The 15,020-nt window shown below is 47.8% G+C and overlaps 1 protein-coding gene across 1 annotated transcript in view; it reads left to right on the top strand.

Moving 5' to 3' along the window:
- The first annotated feature begins 221 nt into the window (after positions 1 to 221).
- Positions 222 to 15,020, top strand: part of LOC119188220 (uncharacterized) — a 33,402-nt gene continuing 18,603 nt past the window's right edge. Inside the window, exon 1 of the mRNA XM_037436154.2 lies at positions 222 to 629. Coding sequence (XP_037292051.2) covers positions 524 to 629 — 106 coding nt within the window. The 5' untranslated portion in view covers positions 222 to 523. The remainder of the gene's footprint in view (positions 630 to 15,020) is intronic.

Below are 15,020 nucleotides of genomic sequence, written 5' to 3'. Positions count from 1 at the left end.
GCAGCTGCCGGCACTCAGCGACCGGAAAAGAAACGAAAAGATAATAGGCACAATTAGGGGGCCCTAATGACCCCACGTTCCCTGCGCGCTCGACGCGAACCAATCGGAGAGCATGTTTCAGAAGCTGCGGCCAATCGGAGAGCGGAGAGCGGTAAGCTCTAGCGGGCCCCCTCGAAAAGTTTGCCCGCGAGAGTGAGCGCTTGTGGCGCCTCCGCGTCGTCTGCTATCTTGTCGGCCTCGCAAGGCTCGCTGCGCTCGCTCATCAGACCGGTCGTAGACGGAGGCCGTCAAGTCTGGCGTGCGTGCATCGTGGAGGCTCACTTCGCGAGTGTCATTCGGGCGAGTCGCATCGGCACGAAGGTTTCTCGCCGCGTGTGTGCGTTCAACGACGACGAGTGCTATGTGCATGTTGTCTGCGAGATAGAGTCGACGGTTGAAACCTTGTGGTGCACACCGTGCAAGCGACGCCGCTCCGGGTGTGTTGCATCGGGACGTGTCGTCTGCTCAGCGGCAAGAATCCAAGATGGCAGCGCCCGGCAGTACTGCAAGAGGAGCGGCGAATCTGTTTGCGAGTTCGCTGTGCGGGTTGCTGCTCTGTCTTCTGTTGAAATGCGTCGTGCTGGCTTACGGTAAGTGTACCGAACACCAACTGTGTCGTGTCTCGCAATCGCATCGTCTGAAGCGCGCTTACTCGGAGCGGAACCAAAGTTGCACGCGACTCGAGAAAGTTTCGCGTTCACTGCTTTTACAAACTTTCGGAAGGCATCGCCGGTGAATTCCTTTCGCTGCGATGATCGTAGGGTACTTTCGTTAGTGACGATTTCTGGCGATTCGCTTACAAACATTTCGGTGTACGTTTTTAATGCTCGATGACACTTTGAAAGAAGCTGACCGGTTCTCACGGCGTGTGCTGTATCATTTCTCCTGCGACAGTTCGCACCTTTGAAAAAAGACGTCCGTGGTCATCCGTATCGTTCTTACGGGGAGCCTTTAAAACCGGCCTGCATGCAGCATGGTGCGCCCTTGCGGCATGCTGCTTCCGCGTTCGCACAGCGCGCATGCGTTAACGCGCTAGAACGTGACCTGGAAGAGAAACATGTAAACGCACGCCCCGCCGCTCCTCGCCGTTATACTGTTGGTTGCGTCAGCGGCGGCATCGTTCAAGCGCGAGCGTACGTCTGGCGTCGTCGCTGGTGGCGCCGCTGATGCAGCGGCAGCGATGTGAAACAGTTGAAGCCGGCCGGGCACCTGGCTTGTAACGCGTGCCGGCTCATATACAGCGGAGCGCTGTTCTGAAGTGAGAGCGGTCGTCCTTGCCCGCTAGCTAGACTCGGTCACACGCTGGCCTTTTCTTAACGCCGGCTCGCTTGTCCGCCCGGCGCAGTGGTGCAGGCGTTAAATCGAGGTCGGCGCGTAGCCAGTTTTCCGAAGGACCCGACCGGGCCACAGAACCAACCTGCCCAGCGCGTTTCCCTTTTCCGGGATCATCGTGGCCGTTTTGGTCGTCCATCACGATCTGCGCGCTTCTCGTTGATCTCTTTCTCGCTTCCCCGAGGCGCCTCTCTGATTACTGTCGCGCTAGCGAACGAATGGGCCACAAAAAGTTTGCTCAATCGTTTCGTTACGTGACCATGTTGCTACCCGAGGCGTGCTCGATCGCAGATCTTCCGAAGTTCCGATATGGCCGACCCGAAACTGTCGTCTTTACATTGGCCGGCATTCTGCAGTTTGGGACGATTACGGGGCGGAACTGGGAAGTCGCCCCGAAAACGACGATCAAAAGAAACAGGGGCGCCGAGGTTTCGCGCTTCTTCGGGGACCTTTGCGACATGCCCGGGGCCAACAAAACGAGTCTTCTTTCGGCCAGCGCCGAGGAAAGGGAGCACCGATGCTCGCTTCTTGAGCCTCGAGTTTGCCCCCCTCCCCTTACCCTCCCTTCGCCGTCGAAGGAATGCTTTCCCGGCGGCGCTTCGGTGACCGGCACAGGCTCGAGGAAGTCGAGCGAGGAGGGGGTTGAGGGGCGACGGGCCCAGGGACGCGCGCGGCATCGTCTTCGTTGACAGCCGGTGTCAGCGAGTGTACCGTAAAATACTGCCACTCCGACGCGGAGGCTGTTCGGTTGCGTTCAGAGACCGCTGTTGGTTGCGTGCAATAAATGTGTTTCCTCCGCGGAAACCGAATACCTAGAAAGCAATTTCAGATAGAAACGAAACGTGGGGTGAATATGTACACCCTGGTGTTGAAGGGAGAAAAAAAAATCGAGTTTTTCAATAATCAAATGATTAAAATTTAGTAACGACATTTCTACAGTATTCGTATATACAATGTTTTAAAAGGTGAAAGTTTGACTCGTTTTCCTATCAACCGTATAACGAACAAAGTTTCGAGTCGGTCATGACGAAGGCTTTTCATTTTCTTTACCTTCACGTCGGCCAAGATGTTACCGACGACTGCTCTTTCTAATAAAAGCCTACAGTTCTGACTAACAGGCGCCCTATTTTCCATCCCAATTTCCCATCGCACTGCAAGCTAACAAATAATACCAGGCTAACCTCCCTGCATTTCTCTTCATATATATGTATTGTCTAATCATCAGAAGAACTCTGTCACCTCTCAGATCACCATCTATTATTGCCTGCTTGCCTGACCTCAACTATAGCCACCATGCCTCAAACATCAAATCATTCTAACCACGCACTAACGCTTAAAAAATACCGCACGAAAACATGGCATTACACATTTGAATTTCATTTTTTTCTAAGTTTTTGCTTGTTTCTGAGGGTTCCTTTGCGTTTTTCCAATTTTGTGTTCGTGACGCTGCATATCGGAATTATTGCACAGGCACTCCTGCCCTATCTTTCACGGGCTGTGGTGCCTAAATAATTGAACTTGTGCCCAGTTAAGATGCACAGATCATTGTTTTCTTTCATCTTGATTATGGGATTACGTATGCGCAGCTTCATTAGGTGGCGGGAGCAAGAAGAAATTCTATTGCCGTTTTAAATTGTGCAGGAAGCTTGATTCAACATTATCTGACATGCTATGTAATAATAGCATAAACGTATATATCAATGGCAAAGAAGTATCACACTGATTACCATGGAATGTAGCCAGAAAAGTTTTCAGGAGGAGGGGGGGTAACACCCCTCACGATCCCCCACCTCGCCAGGTCATGGGACAAGTGGCACTTGAAAGGGAATTGTATCCAACCTATATACTCTTTCGAGAGATATACCGAAGCTGTCAAAGGTCATCAAGCACTAGAAAACGAAGTCGTAATTGTTTCATACGCTTAAAGGTAAGAAAGGGTTGTTTCTACAGGTGAACCACGTCAATGTGGCGTTAAACGAAAAAAAAATGATTTAGTTTGTGGCAGCCAGCATCATCATCGCGTAGCTTTGTTGCGAAGGTTTAAGTGAGGAAGCTGCTGATGATATGCCGGGCTTAACGTCCCAAAACCACCATATGATTGTGAGAGACGCCGTATAGTGGAGGGCTCCGGGAATTTCGACCACCTGGAGTTCTTTAACGTGCACCCGAACTTGATTAACGGGTATAGTCATAGCGCGAGAACAGAACGACGACAAAGAGACAAGAAGGACACGAAGCACATGAGCGCTCGTGTCCTTCGTGTCCTTCTTGTCTCTTTGTCGTCGTTCTGTTCTCGCGCTATAACTCGTCATGTCCCACCCGAGCTGCCACACTTCTGAGTACATTGGCCTACAGCACTTTTGCCTCCATCGAAAATACAGCAGCCGCAGCCGGGACTCGATCCCGCGACCTGCGGGTCAGCAGCCGAGTATACCTTAGCCACTATAGACCACCGCGGTGGGACTTAATTAAGGAAGCTCTTTTATTGCACCGCGCAGATGTCGCGTTTCTTTGTTGTTCGTTCCGACATAGGAATTTCCTATTTTCGGCTGCGCATCAACAATACGAGCTAACTTCAGGCGCATGTAGTTGTGTGCAGTTGCACAACCAACCGCCGAGGACGCCCGTAGTGCAATCATCTGTTTGACGGACAGCGAGAAACTCGTTCCCGTGGGTAGACATAAATGACAAGTATAAGTATAGGACACGTGCGCAGCGCGTCGACGGCCACGCCGTGGTAGCTGCTGTTCTCCTCGAGGGAAAAATAATAACACGCGTGGAAGCGAAGAGCAGTGAACTGTGATGGCGCCGTCGCGTCCTGTATGAAACCCTTTCGCTCCGCTAAAAGTGTACATACATCACCGTTGGCGCACGCTACAGGTGAAACGATGGAGGGGCCAGGGAGCACCTCATAGGATCCCATTGTCCGAGCATATGAAAGACTGCTGGGTGAAACGGCCTGGGGCCTAAACAGAATCACCATGGAGTCAGTGCTGGTGAAACGACCTGGCGGCCGAAATATTATCGCAATGGAGTCAATGCTGGCATGTACAAAACCAGCGTAGTCTTGTTACCGTCGTCATGCACTGCAATACGTAAGGAGTGCGATTTGCAGCGCGTATGCCACTTTGCAAGTCAGATTACGTTGGTTTTGTACAGGCCAGTATTGACTCCGTATCGGGCAACGAACAGCTATATTGAAGGCTAGAATACGAGCGGCGTTGACGTGGTAATACAATGCATGATGGCTTAAAAGAGCGCGGTCACAAATGAACTGCTGCCCAACATCGAATGAGGTTTTGTGTTGATGCGCCAGCCAATCAGGCTCGCTGATTTCCTTCGACACGTTCTCTATTTTGTTTGTACATGTGTTATGTATTGACACTTTGATATTACATGCCATGAAATGGGGACATGGGGCAAATTAGACGATTGCGAGTATAGTTTCTGACCGTCGTATGAATTTTCATGAAACGTCATGAAGTGTTGGCCTAATATTGGCGTTGTCGATAAGGAGGAAGGAGGGGGGGGGGGGGGGCATGTTTGCCTTTTTGCTTCTATATTTCCAATTTTGCATGTCTTGGTAAAGTGTGTACAGGAACACATACACACGCACGCACCATTATAAATAACGGGTGATTAAAAAAAGATGGACAGGTTTTTGCGTGCAGCGTTGAAAATGTCACCGGAAGACGGCAGTCTTTTGTTGGTCCTCTTCCGTGCATAGCGCCGCATTTTCAGCGCAACCTTAGAAAAACTGGGGTCTTTACAATGACGTATATATTTCATAGTAACGGAACACGCCGCGTAATACTTACGTATTGATGATGCACCTCAGCTATGCGTTATATTTGCTGTTTCATCGACTATGTTCACAAGTATGAACGCAGCTACCAGTTCAAGTTTGTAGGGCGTTCAGCAAGTGCTTAAACTTTGACCGGGTCGCTGAAAAGAGACAGACAGACAGATCGAAATTTCTGTGCTAGCACTATCGTCTTCGAAAAATTCTGGCTGTACCTGTGGTCTAAGATTGATATAACAGTTAATGTATAACAGTGATTGATCTAAGTGTATGTATATATAAGTATGATTGATATAAGTTTATGTGATGTATAACAGTGATTGATATAACAGTGATGTAAGTGGTGTAACAGACGTAAAGCCACGGATATTATTATTATTATTATTATTATTATTATTATTATTATTATTATTATTATTATTATTATTATTATTATTATTATTATTATTATTATTATTATTATAGTTCAGGTAGCTAAAATAAATTCACACGTGCAAGTCGAAGTGCAACTCGTGTATAAGTGCAAGCTCCGGTGTCCTGATGCGGCAGTTGTCGTGCAGTCTATATATAGTGTGCAGTAGCGGCTGAGGGCTCAGTTAAGTCGTTATGACAGCCGTGGCTTCGGTAACGCTGCACCGATTTAGCGGCGAGTCGAACTGGATCGATAGCAAGCCGCCCTCCTTTTCTCTTTGTCGCGGAGGAGGAATGCGAAGGCGTCGACGTGTCGCGTTCTTAGGACACACGCTCACGTATACGTCACAAATTTCGAATAGACGAGGCGAGAGGGGAAAGAGAGCAGACGACAGCAAGGACGTGTGCAGAAGTCGCTCGTGTGTCGCGTCTTTCTTCAGGTATGCACTTGCCGCGCTGTATTATTAATTCTAAGCAACACTGAAAGATATGCTGAGGCGTTGTCCATGGTGTGTACCGGTTTATTTGTACCGGTTCCTATTTGACTTGTATACCGAGTCGTTTGGCTTCCCGCGGAGTTATTTGTTTACTGCTACGCGAGTGCGAGCCTTCCCGAGGTTTACAGAACGAATGTATCGTTACCGAATGTAATTGCTACCATGGTGTCTGTTTCGGCCAGAAAATACTCCCACCTTTTTTTATTGAAATAAATGATAAGTGAAGCATGCAGTTGTTGACGCCATTTCTCAGCGATGGCCGTCTCTTTCCACTTGATTGTTAGGATATAAAACTGAGAAAGAAAAGAGACACATATACCCTGCATTTGATGTCAATGTGTTTTGTCAGCTCGAAAAGTTCTTAACTTGTGCATTAATTCATTTACAATCGCCTTTTTTCTTTCTTTTTTGGACTGCTCACCCAGTGTCCAACATTTCAGTCGTGGGTTAATGTCATCGCACGTGAACTTGTAAATATAGGGCATTTTTAGTCAGTATTACCTATGGCACATGAGGACAGCTGGTTCATTGCTGTACACTTGATTCAATAATATAAAGCGTGTTGGTTTGCTGAGCATAACCCTAATTAAAATAATTAGCTACAAGCCTGTTACTGCACTGCACCGTATTCCCTCTTCTTCAAGGTTTATCTTCATAAAGCGTCGCCGGGCCTCTGGTTATTTGCCTATTATTGTTGTTACAGAACCTGTGCGCGCATATTGGGGGCTTTGTTAGTATTCTGGAAATAACTTCATCGTACAACTTTATGTATTTGTTGTTTAATTGGCCTGATCCCATACATGATCGCCATTTTTTAACATATGCCTCAAGACGAAGTGGCGTCATATTACTCATGAGCGTGCTATATATGTAGGTATAATCTAGCGTGATAAGATTACTCATTTGCTTCAAGGAAAGGCGGACGTTCTTTTACAGCGATATGGAAAACGGAACTACGAGAACGTGCTGCGAAACGAACTCTACCGTCGCGATGAAAAGAAAACTGCAGACACACAACCACTTCCATACGAGAATGCATGTCATAAAGTGCAGGCTGCCGTGAATGGCTCACGAATATACATGTAGCGAGCTACATGCAGCTGCAACCTGAATGAACGTTCATTAGCGTGAATCTAATTCGTGAGACTGTTATACGAGATACAAAGGCGCGGGCAACGCGCTGCGTACTGCATTTACGGACGCCTATTTGTGGTCATTAGTGAGCGGGAACCGATAGCGCATGCGCTAATGCTTCTCGCAAAAATGTCCCGTATTCTGAACTGCTTGCAGCTACGCACAAACGTACCAGTTCAGCCGTGAACACGGAGCGTTGTTCCCGGAAAGTACATCGCCAACTCAAAAGCTGTGGGAACAATGATGTAATGAGCGTATCGGCCTAATGAAACTGCGCGGAAAACCTCATGACTATACGGTTACACGTGTGTACTCGTTTGAACAAAACCACGGCGGCTAAAATGCACGTTTGCCGTACATGTTCTATACAGTCGTACATGTTCGTTTTCGTACTTGCTTGCCGTACATGTTCTATATGTTTGCCGTACATGTTCTATATACAGTCGAGTACCCCGCTCCATCTCCATACAAATAAATGACACTTATAACGAAGTATTGATTTCGTCTCGGCTCTCTTGAGAGCGAGGACGAAATTGTTCGGTACATGGTGTCGGCTATATGCAATAAAGGCTTATCCAAGCCATGCTGCAAAACGGATGTCACGACATATTAACCATTGCTCGTGTTGGCCTTGACTACTGTTTGCCAACGCAGGGTCAGTGGAGCCGAGTTCGACCAGCTTCGTGTGTATCTATCTATAAAGGTTGTTGGCACTGGTGCGAGTTTATTTACACGGGGCGTTAGCTTATCTTTGTCCGCGGTCAAAACACTGGTGTTTTCCGCCCCACTGGTCCGTCGAGCATGGCACGGTATACGCTCTCGTCCAGTGGTCACGTGACCTTAGAAGACGCCGCCGCAGGGTGGAGCTGGTGGAGGCTGTGTGGATGGGGGAGTAGCAAATGAGAGCTGCCCCCTTTTCCCTCTACCGTTCACACCTGCGGTCACGAGAGAACCGCGGTTGGAACGCGGCGCGCGGCAGCTGAAAATGAAGTGCCCGTGGCCTGGGAACCGAGCACGATCGTGGTGAACGCGGCTTCTTTCAAAGCGCTCAATTACGACGCGGTTTAATGGAGGCGGAGGCTGAAAAGTTCGCACGACTTTCGCTTGTGCGAAGAACTATAGTCACGATCGAGATGCGCGAAAATAGAGAGCAAATTTGAGGAGTGAAAACACTCACGAACAACGCCTATAGGCTTTGTTCGTGAAAATGGCTGCAAGCAAAGCTTGACGTGTGCGTGCCCGACTTCTTTCTTTCTTTCTTTCTTTCTTTCTTTCTTTCTTTCTTTCTTTCTTTCTTTCTTTCTTTCTTTCTTTCTTTCTTTCTTTCTTTCTTTCTTTCTTTCTTTCTTTCTTGTGGGGTTTGACGTCCCAAAACCACAATATGACTATGAGAGACGCCGTAGTGGAGGGCTCCTGAAATTTCGACCACCTCGGGGTTCTTCAACGTGCACCGAAATCTGGGCACACGGGCCTACAACATTTTCGCCTCCATCGGAAATGCAGCCGCCGCAGCCAGGATCCGATCCCGCGACCTGCGGGTCAGCAGCCGAGTACCTTAGCCACTAGACCACCGCGGCGGGGCTTCTTTCTTTCTTTCTTTCTTTCTTTCTTTCTTTCTTTCTTTCTTTCTTTCTTTCTTTCTTTCTTTCTTTCTTTCTTTCTTTCTTGATATATGGGGTTTCACGTCCCAAAACCGCCATATGATTATGAGAGACGCCGTAGTGGAGGGCTCCTGAAATTTCGACCACATGGAATTATTTAACGTGCACCGAAATCTGGGCACACGGGCCTACAACATTTTCGCCTCCATCGGAAATGCAGCCGCCGCAGCCAGGATCCGATCCCGCGACCTGCGGGTCAGCAGCCGAGTACCTTAGCCACTAGACCACCGCGGCGGGGCTTCTTTCTTTCTTTCTTTCTTTCTTTCTTTCTTTCTTTCTTTCTTTCTTTCTTTCTTTCTTTCTTTCTTTCTTTCTTTCTTTCTTTCTTTCTTGATATATGGGGTTTCACGTCCCAAAACCGCCATATGATTATGAGAGACGCCGTAGTGGAGGGCTCCTGAAATGTCGACCACCTGGGGTTCTTTAACGTGCACCGAAATCTGGGCACACGGGCCTACAACATTTTCGCCTCCATCGGAAATGCAGCCGCCGCAGCCAGGATCCGATCCCGCGACCTGCGGGTCAGCAGCCGAGTACCTTAGCCACTAGACCACCGCGGCGGGGCTTCTTTCTTTCTTTCTTTCTTTCTTTCTTTCTTTCTTTCTTTCTTTCTTTCTTTCCTTCTTTCTTTCTTTCTTTCTTTCTTTCTTTCTTTCTTTCTTTCTTTCTTGATATATGGGGTTTCACGTCCCAAAACCGCCATATGATTATGAGAGACGCCGTAGTGGAGGGCTCCTGAAATTTCGACCACATGGAATTATTTAACGTGCACCGAAATCTGGGCACACGGGCCTACAACATTTTCGCCTCCATCGGAAATGCAGCCGCCGCAGCCAGGATCCGATCCCGCAACCTGCAGGTCAGCAGCCGAGTACCTTATCCACTAGACCACCGCGGCGGGGCATCTTTCTTTCTTTCTTTCTTTCTTTCTTTCTTTCTTTCTTTCTTTCTTTCTTTCTTTCTTTCTTTCTTTCTTTCTTTCTTTCTTTCTTTCTTTCTTTCCATTGCGCGATGCTTCCTCTTAACTTTTCCTTCAAAGCCGGCAATCGGACCTCTATATTGAATCGCTATATAGTGTTACGCTTACTGCCTGTCGTTGTTATAACGACCAACTGCATACGAAACGCACGCAACATACTTGTATGATATATTTAGCTTTCGCGAACAAAAACACACTCTAATTCTTATCGCCCACACGGACTGACGAAACGCCAACTTTATACGCAAGACCAAGGCGTACGTAGACCGAAATGCCCGCTCTCTGCCTCACTAAGTTCCGTCGATAGCTCAGTTGGTAGAGCGGTGGACTGTAGAGGAATGCTCAATGCTGCCTCACTAACGCGTCAAGTGAGGCATAGCGGCGTGCACACAGCGGTCGCTACTACGACTTCCCGCTGTTGTATAGTTAACTGAAAGACCTACAGGTAGTAGACGTCGGTGTAGTAACCGAAACCTAAACTATAGCGTTACGCGTCAGCCCTTGTTTAACTGCACTCGTTAGCGCGGTTAAACGCCGCGCGACTGGAGAGGTGCGAGAAACGGAACTTTTTACTGCGGATACTTACGACGCGAACAAAAAAAAAAAAAAAGGAGAAAGAAAAAGAAACCCTTTACCCGAGGATTTAGCGGGCACGTCCCAGAAAGCACGTATACTTGTCTCTTCTGACATTGTTTGCCCTAACCGGCATTGAAGACTTACTCTGCTGCCGGTGTACCTGGCGGGAAGCGGGGGCCTGGAGACGGTGCAGGCGCCGTTGTGGACTGAGGGCGAGAGAAAGCCTACTTGTTTGCACTTTTGTGTTTGCTGGCTGCCTCTTCGCAGTGTTATTTCCACTCGGGGTATTACTTTTCGGGCCTATTCTTCTATGCTATATACCTAACCAACAGCGCCACCTCCTTGGGGTCTAGTAAGTATGTGCGCATTAATCAAACACTGCGACAAACGCAAGGTCGTGCTATCGTTGGTTCACTCCTGGTCGCGTGATCATTTTCGCATTTTCACAAACCAATGAAAAAAGTTGGGTTAGTTGGTTCTGTGGCGTTTGTTGAGACAGTTTCCTGCGCGTTACAAACGCTATCGCTTTTGTTTGTTTTTGTTGTTGCTAGCTTCTTATTTTTCGCCGAACTATGTACACGTCGCAGCAAACGCAGCATAAGGCAGTGTTCATACGACGTCAGGGCGCGTCATTCCGTGGTACGATTCGCAGCGTTAACTGTGCTTCTGAATATGCACAGATCGAGAAGCTAAAGCGTATAGCCTTTTCACGATGGCGTATTGCAGCAGAGCTGCAACGGTCGAGGTTTGACATGCGTGATAGAAAGTTATTATCATCATGACACGGCGCGCGCTCAGTGACATCACAAGCATTCTTTGCGCTTTTCTGTGGGGTTTTCATTCCGTATCGGTAATTAACAAGAGAAGCTGAAACGTGCCCACAAGCTCCGCAGCGACACAGACTTGCGCGGCTTAAGCAAGCTGCGGCTTTGTTTTTTTTTTTCTCGTACCTTTCGTGTATAATTGTTACCTTCGGAACACGTAGAAATGTACGAGGGCTCAAGGCAGTCAGTTTTTGCCATGACTTCGAAACTCTAGCTGGAAAGCTGTCTTCTTCCTCCCCCCCCCTCCCCTTCGTCTTCTTTCTTGATCAACCGAAGATGAGTTTTATTTATTTATTTATTTTATTTATTTATCACATACTGCGGACCAAGTATGGTCCATGCAGGAGAGGGCAATACAGTTCGAAATTCTTCAACATACATACACTTCCGCTGCAGTATACATTCACTGCAGAACAAAATTCATGTACATTAAAAATTCGTGATAAACAAGGGACAAATACAGGCAAAGAAGCAGACTTAAGCGACAAGAAAAGGGAATAGTTTCATCTCGGCGTGTCGAGCATAGGGGAATCATGGGGCAGAGCATTCCAATCAGAGACAGTTCTCGGGAAAAATGAATACTTGTAAATGTTAGTGCGTGCAAATATAGGTGTAATGCTACGACTATGTTTATGACGTGAAGCCCTGGTTGTGTCCTGTGTTATGTAATCTGGTGCATGCAACCCTGATCTGGAAAAGTGTAAAAGGCGGAAAAAGTTAAGCCGTGCAGTTTTCCTTCGATCGGCCAAAAGTTGGAGGTTCGCATCCTGCAACAGGGCTGACGGCGAATCGCGACATCTATACCGGTTGTATATAAATCGAGCAGCTCATCGTTGTATTTTTTATATTTTCTGTATATTACCAGCTGTGTGGAGGTCCCACACAATGCTGGCATATTCAAGAGAGGGACGAACTATGACTTTATAGGCTCTAAGTTTTAGTGAACTAGAAGAACGACCCAATTTATATTTTAGGAAGCCTAATTTTCTCCTGGCAGCAGAACATATACCATCAATATGTGCTGTCCAGCTAAGCTTCGATGTAATCGTTACGCCCAAGTACTTGAATTCTTCTACTTGCAAGCCTGATAGCGTATCCACCTACATTATAAGTAAACTCCAGTTTTCGGATTTTGTTACTCAGACATAAATATGCAGTTTTCTCAAAATTAATTACCATTTCCCACTTTTTACACCATTCTTTTATGTAGTTTAAGTTCTCACACAAGTCACGCTGGTCAGGTTCCAAGCGCCCCAGGCGTTACGAAAGCGGTCGCCGGGTTCGCAAGAAAAAGATGTGTGTGCGGCATAGGAGGCGCCGTATACCGTACTTGCACCAGCCCGAGACAGGTCTCGTCAGGGTGAAGGCCGTTCAGTCTTCCGTGAACAATGACTGCCACTAGGAGGCAGGGCGGGTCGGCCGATTCGGCGACGGACACGGCGGACGCCGCCGAGACGTCGCCGCCGCGGTGGTTTTACCGCAGCAGCCGCTTGACGCCGGCGCACCGTGACGCGTCGTCAGCTGCGACCGAGAGGAGGCGTTGGCAGTGCTAGCTTGAGGGCAAAATAAACTTTAAGCGGGTAGACTTAACTAGAAGGAGCTTATCTGATTGGTGGCTAAAGTCAAGGCACGAGTGAAAATTAAACTCTTCACTGCAAAGTACGAATCCTCAAACTCACTTTTTAAGGTAAAAAAATAAATGCAGTTTTTGGTTCATTAGGTATTACGGCTTGGTGGCGCTAGCCACCGCCCGATCTAAAGGGTACAGCCACATCCATCCATCCATCCATGCTTGCGTACGCCGCGCCTCCTGCTGGCCGGAGTACGCCGCGCCTCCTGCTGGCCGGACGTAACGGTGACGGCCGTGACGAAATGCGGGAAGCAATTAAGGCATCTACACCTTTCACAGCGTACGCACACATTGTGTAAAACGATTGCGCCTTCGGGGTAATTTTTGAGCGCGGAGATAAGAGGAAAAGTCGCTCACGCCCGGAATAACGTGCGTTTCGGGTGATCGGTTGTTTGGGACGTGTGGTCTAGCTTAAGGAGTTGCGGAATCGATAAGTGTTAAACGCCAACCAAAGAAGATGTTTTTTTTTTTTCGCGTGTTCGTAAATTACTCTTTCGAGGTACCAAAAGCATTGCGCTTGCTGCGAGAAGACGCTTGTTAAGCGAAAAAACGCGCGAAATTGAAATGCGGGCTGCGACGCCATCTTTGAGCTTTCTGCATCACTCGCCGTGACGCTAAAGATTTCGGACAACGTCTACTATGGGGCCTACTAAGTTCATAATAGATACAGCTGAAGTCCATTGACCTCTAAAGGGACCAGTTGCAGGAAATTCGGTTGAGCCAATGTGACCGAAACAAGCAAAGAATCAAATCGATATCTGTGGCGTGACGTGCGGTGATTTCAGCGCGAAATTCAAAAGTTAACCTTTGATGATTTTCTCTTCGATTGCTAAACCTATGATGTTGAAATTAGCGATGATACACTTTTTGGAGTATCACTTATTACTCTGAACCGATTCAGTGTTTCAATCGAGTCTCCATTTAAGTGAAATGTTTCGAAGATACAGGATAGGTCTAGAGAACCGTGGAGCATAACTGATGGAAAACAAGAATTGGTCACTAATGCAGATAAAGATGAGCGAATTGGAATGGATTCTGATTGGATATTGCTCGAACTGAACTTTAATTTGCCGATGATGATTGTGAACAAAATTTAAAAGGCAGAAATATCTTTATTCTCCCTTTCCGAGGAAGAGGTGAAGGTGGAGGAGGGGGGGCACCCAACCGAGACTTGCCGAGATAATTAAATAACGTGATAATAATGATAATTTTGACCCGCCACAAAACGCCGCGCTGCCTGTATACTTGGCCGAAAAGTGATGCATTGCTAACTTGCAATGCTTATAGTTGTCCCCCTCAAGCTACGTGAGCACTAGACCTCCACCAAAGCTACTCCAACCCCCCTCCCCAAGCTGTGATGAAACACGTCTTTGCGCCCCCTAAACGAAGTCCTGCTGACGCCCATGCTCATTTGTCTCAAGAAGTTAGTCCCCAATGTTAAATAGTCTGGGCTTCGATTACGAAAGCGAAATAGAAAATAGTGCGCTTCTTTGTCTTTCTTCTTTCGTCGTGTGTCGTCCCGCGGCGCAGTTTGACCAGAATGAACTCTTACCGACTTGCCCTACTTTCCACGCTGGTTACAGAAAATAAGGCTTGATTCGTACACTTTCCGATTGCTTCACCGCAATGATTCAGCTCCGTCAGACTTAATGCGTACACCAATTGCACGCTACTTCATTTTCTGACCGACATTTAATACGATTGTCGTTATGGGCAACAAACACACTTTTTGGATGCAGCAGGTGACCGTTTCCTTTAATACCCGAGTTCGTCGTTGTTGCCGGCTTGTCCTTGATCCGGGCACATTTCTTGCGAGCGCCAACTGCAGGGACCGTACACTGCCCTTCTCTAGTTGTTGCGCCGTTGTTTCATCGGGAAAAATTCTTTAACAACCGTCACTCCTCTACTCATGCATGCGGTCTGTGTGGCGTGCCTATTCGTTGGAAATGGAATACATAATATACATAGCGTGCCTAGACATCGTTGGCTCAGCGGGGCCTGTGCGCACGCGGGCACATCGCGAGGCGTGGCTAGAAGGCTCGCTAATACTCCCTAATGAGAGTCATAATGCAGGGCACCCGTTTCCTGTCCGGCTTAGATTCTCCGTAAACCGAGAAGGAACTTGCACAGAGTCC

Source organism: Rhipicephalus microplus, chromosome 1 (genome assembly GCF_043290135.1).
Source record: "Rhipicephalus microplus isolate Deutch F79 chromosome 1, USDA_Rmic, whole genome shotgun sequence".
Classification (NCBI taxonomy): Eukaryota; Metazoa; Arthropoda; class Arachnida; order Ixodida; family Ixodidae; genus Rhipicephalus; species Rhipicephalus microplus.
The sequence above is the reverse complement of the archived record's forward strand: the minus strand, read 5'-3'. Positions and strand labels throughout refer to the sequence as shown.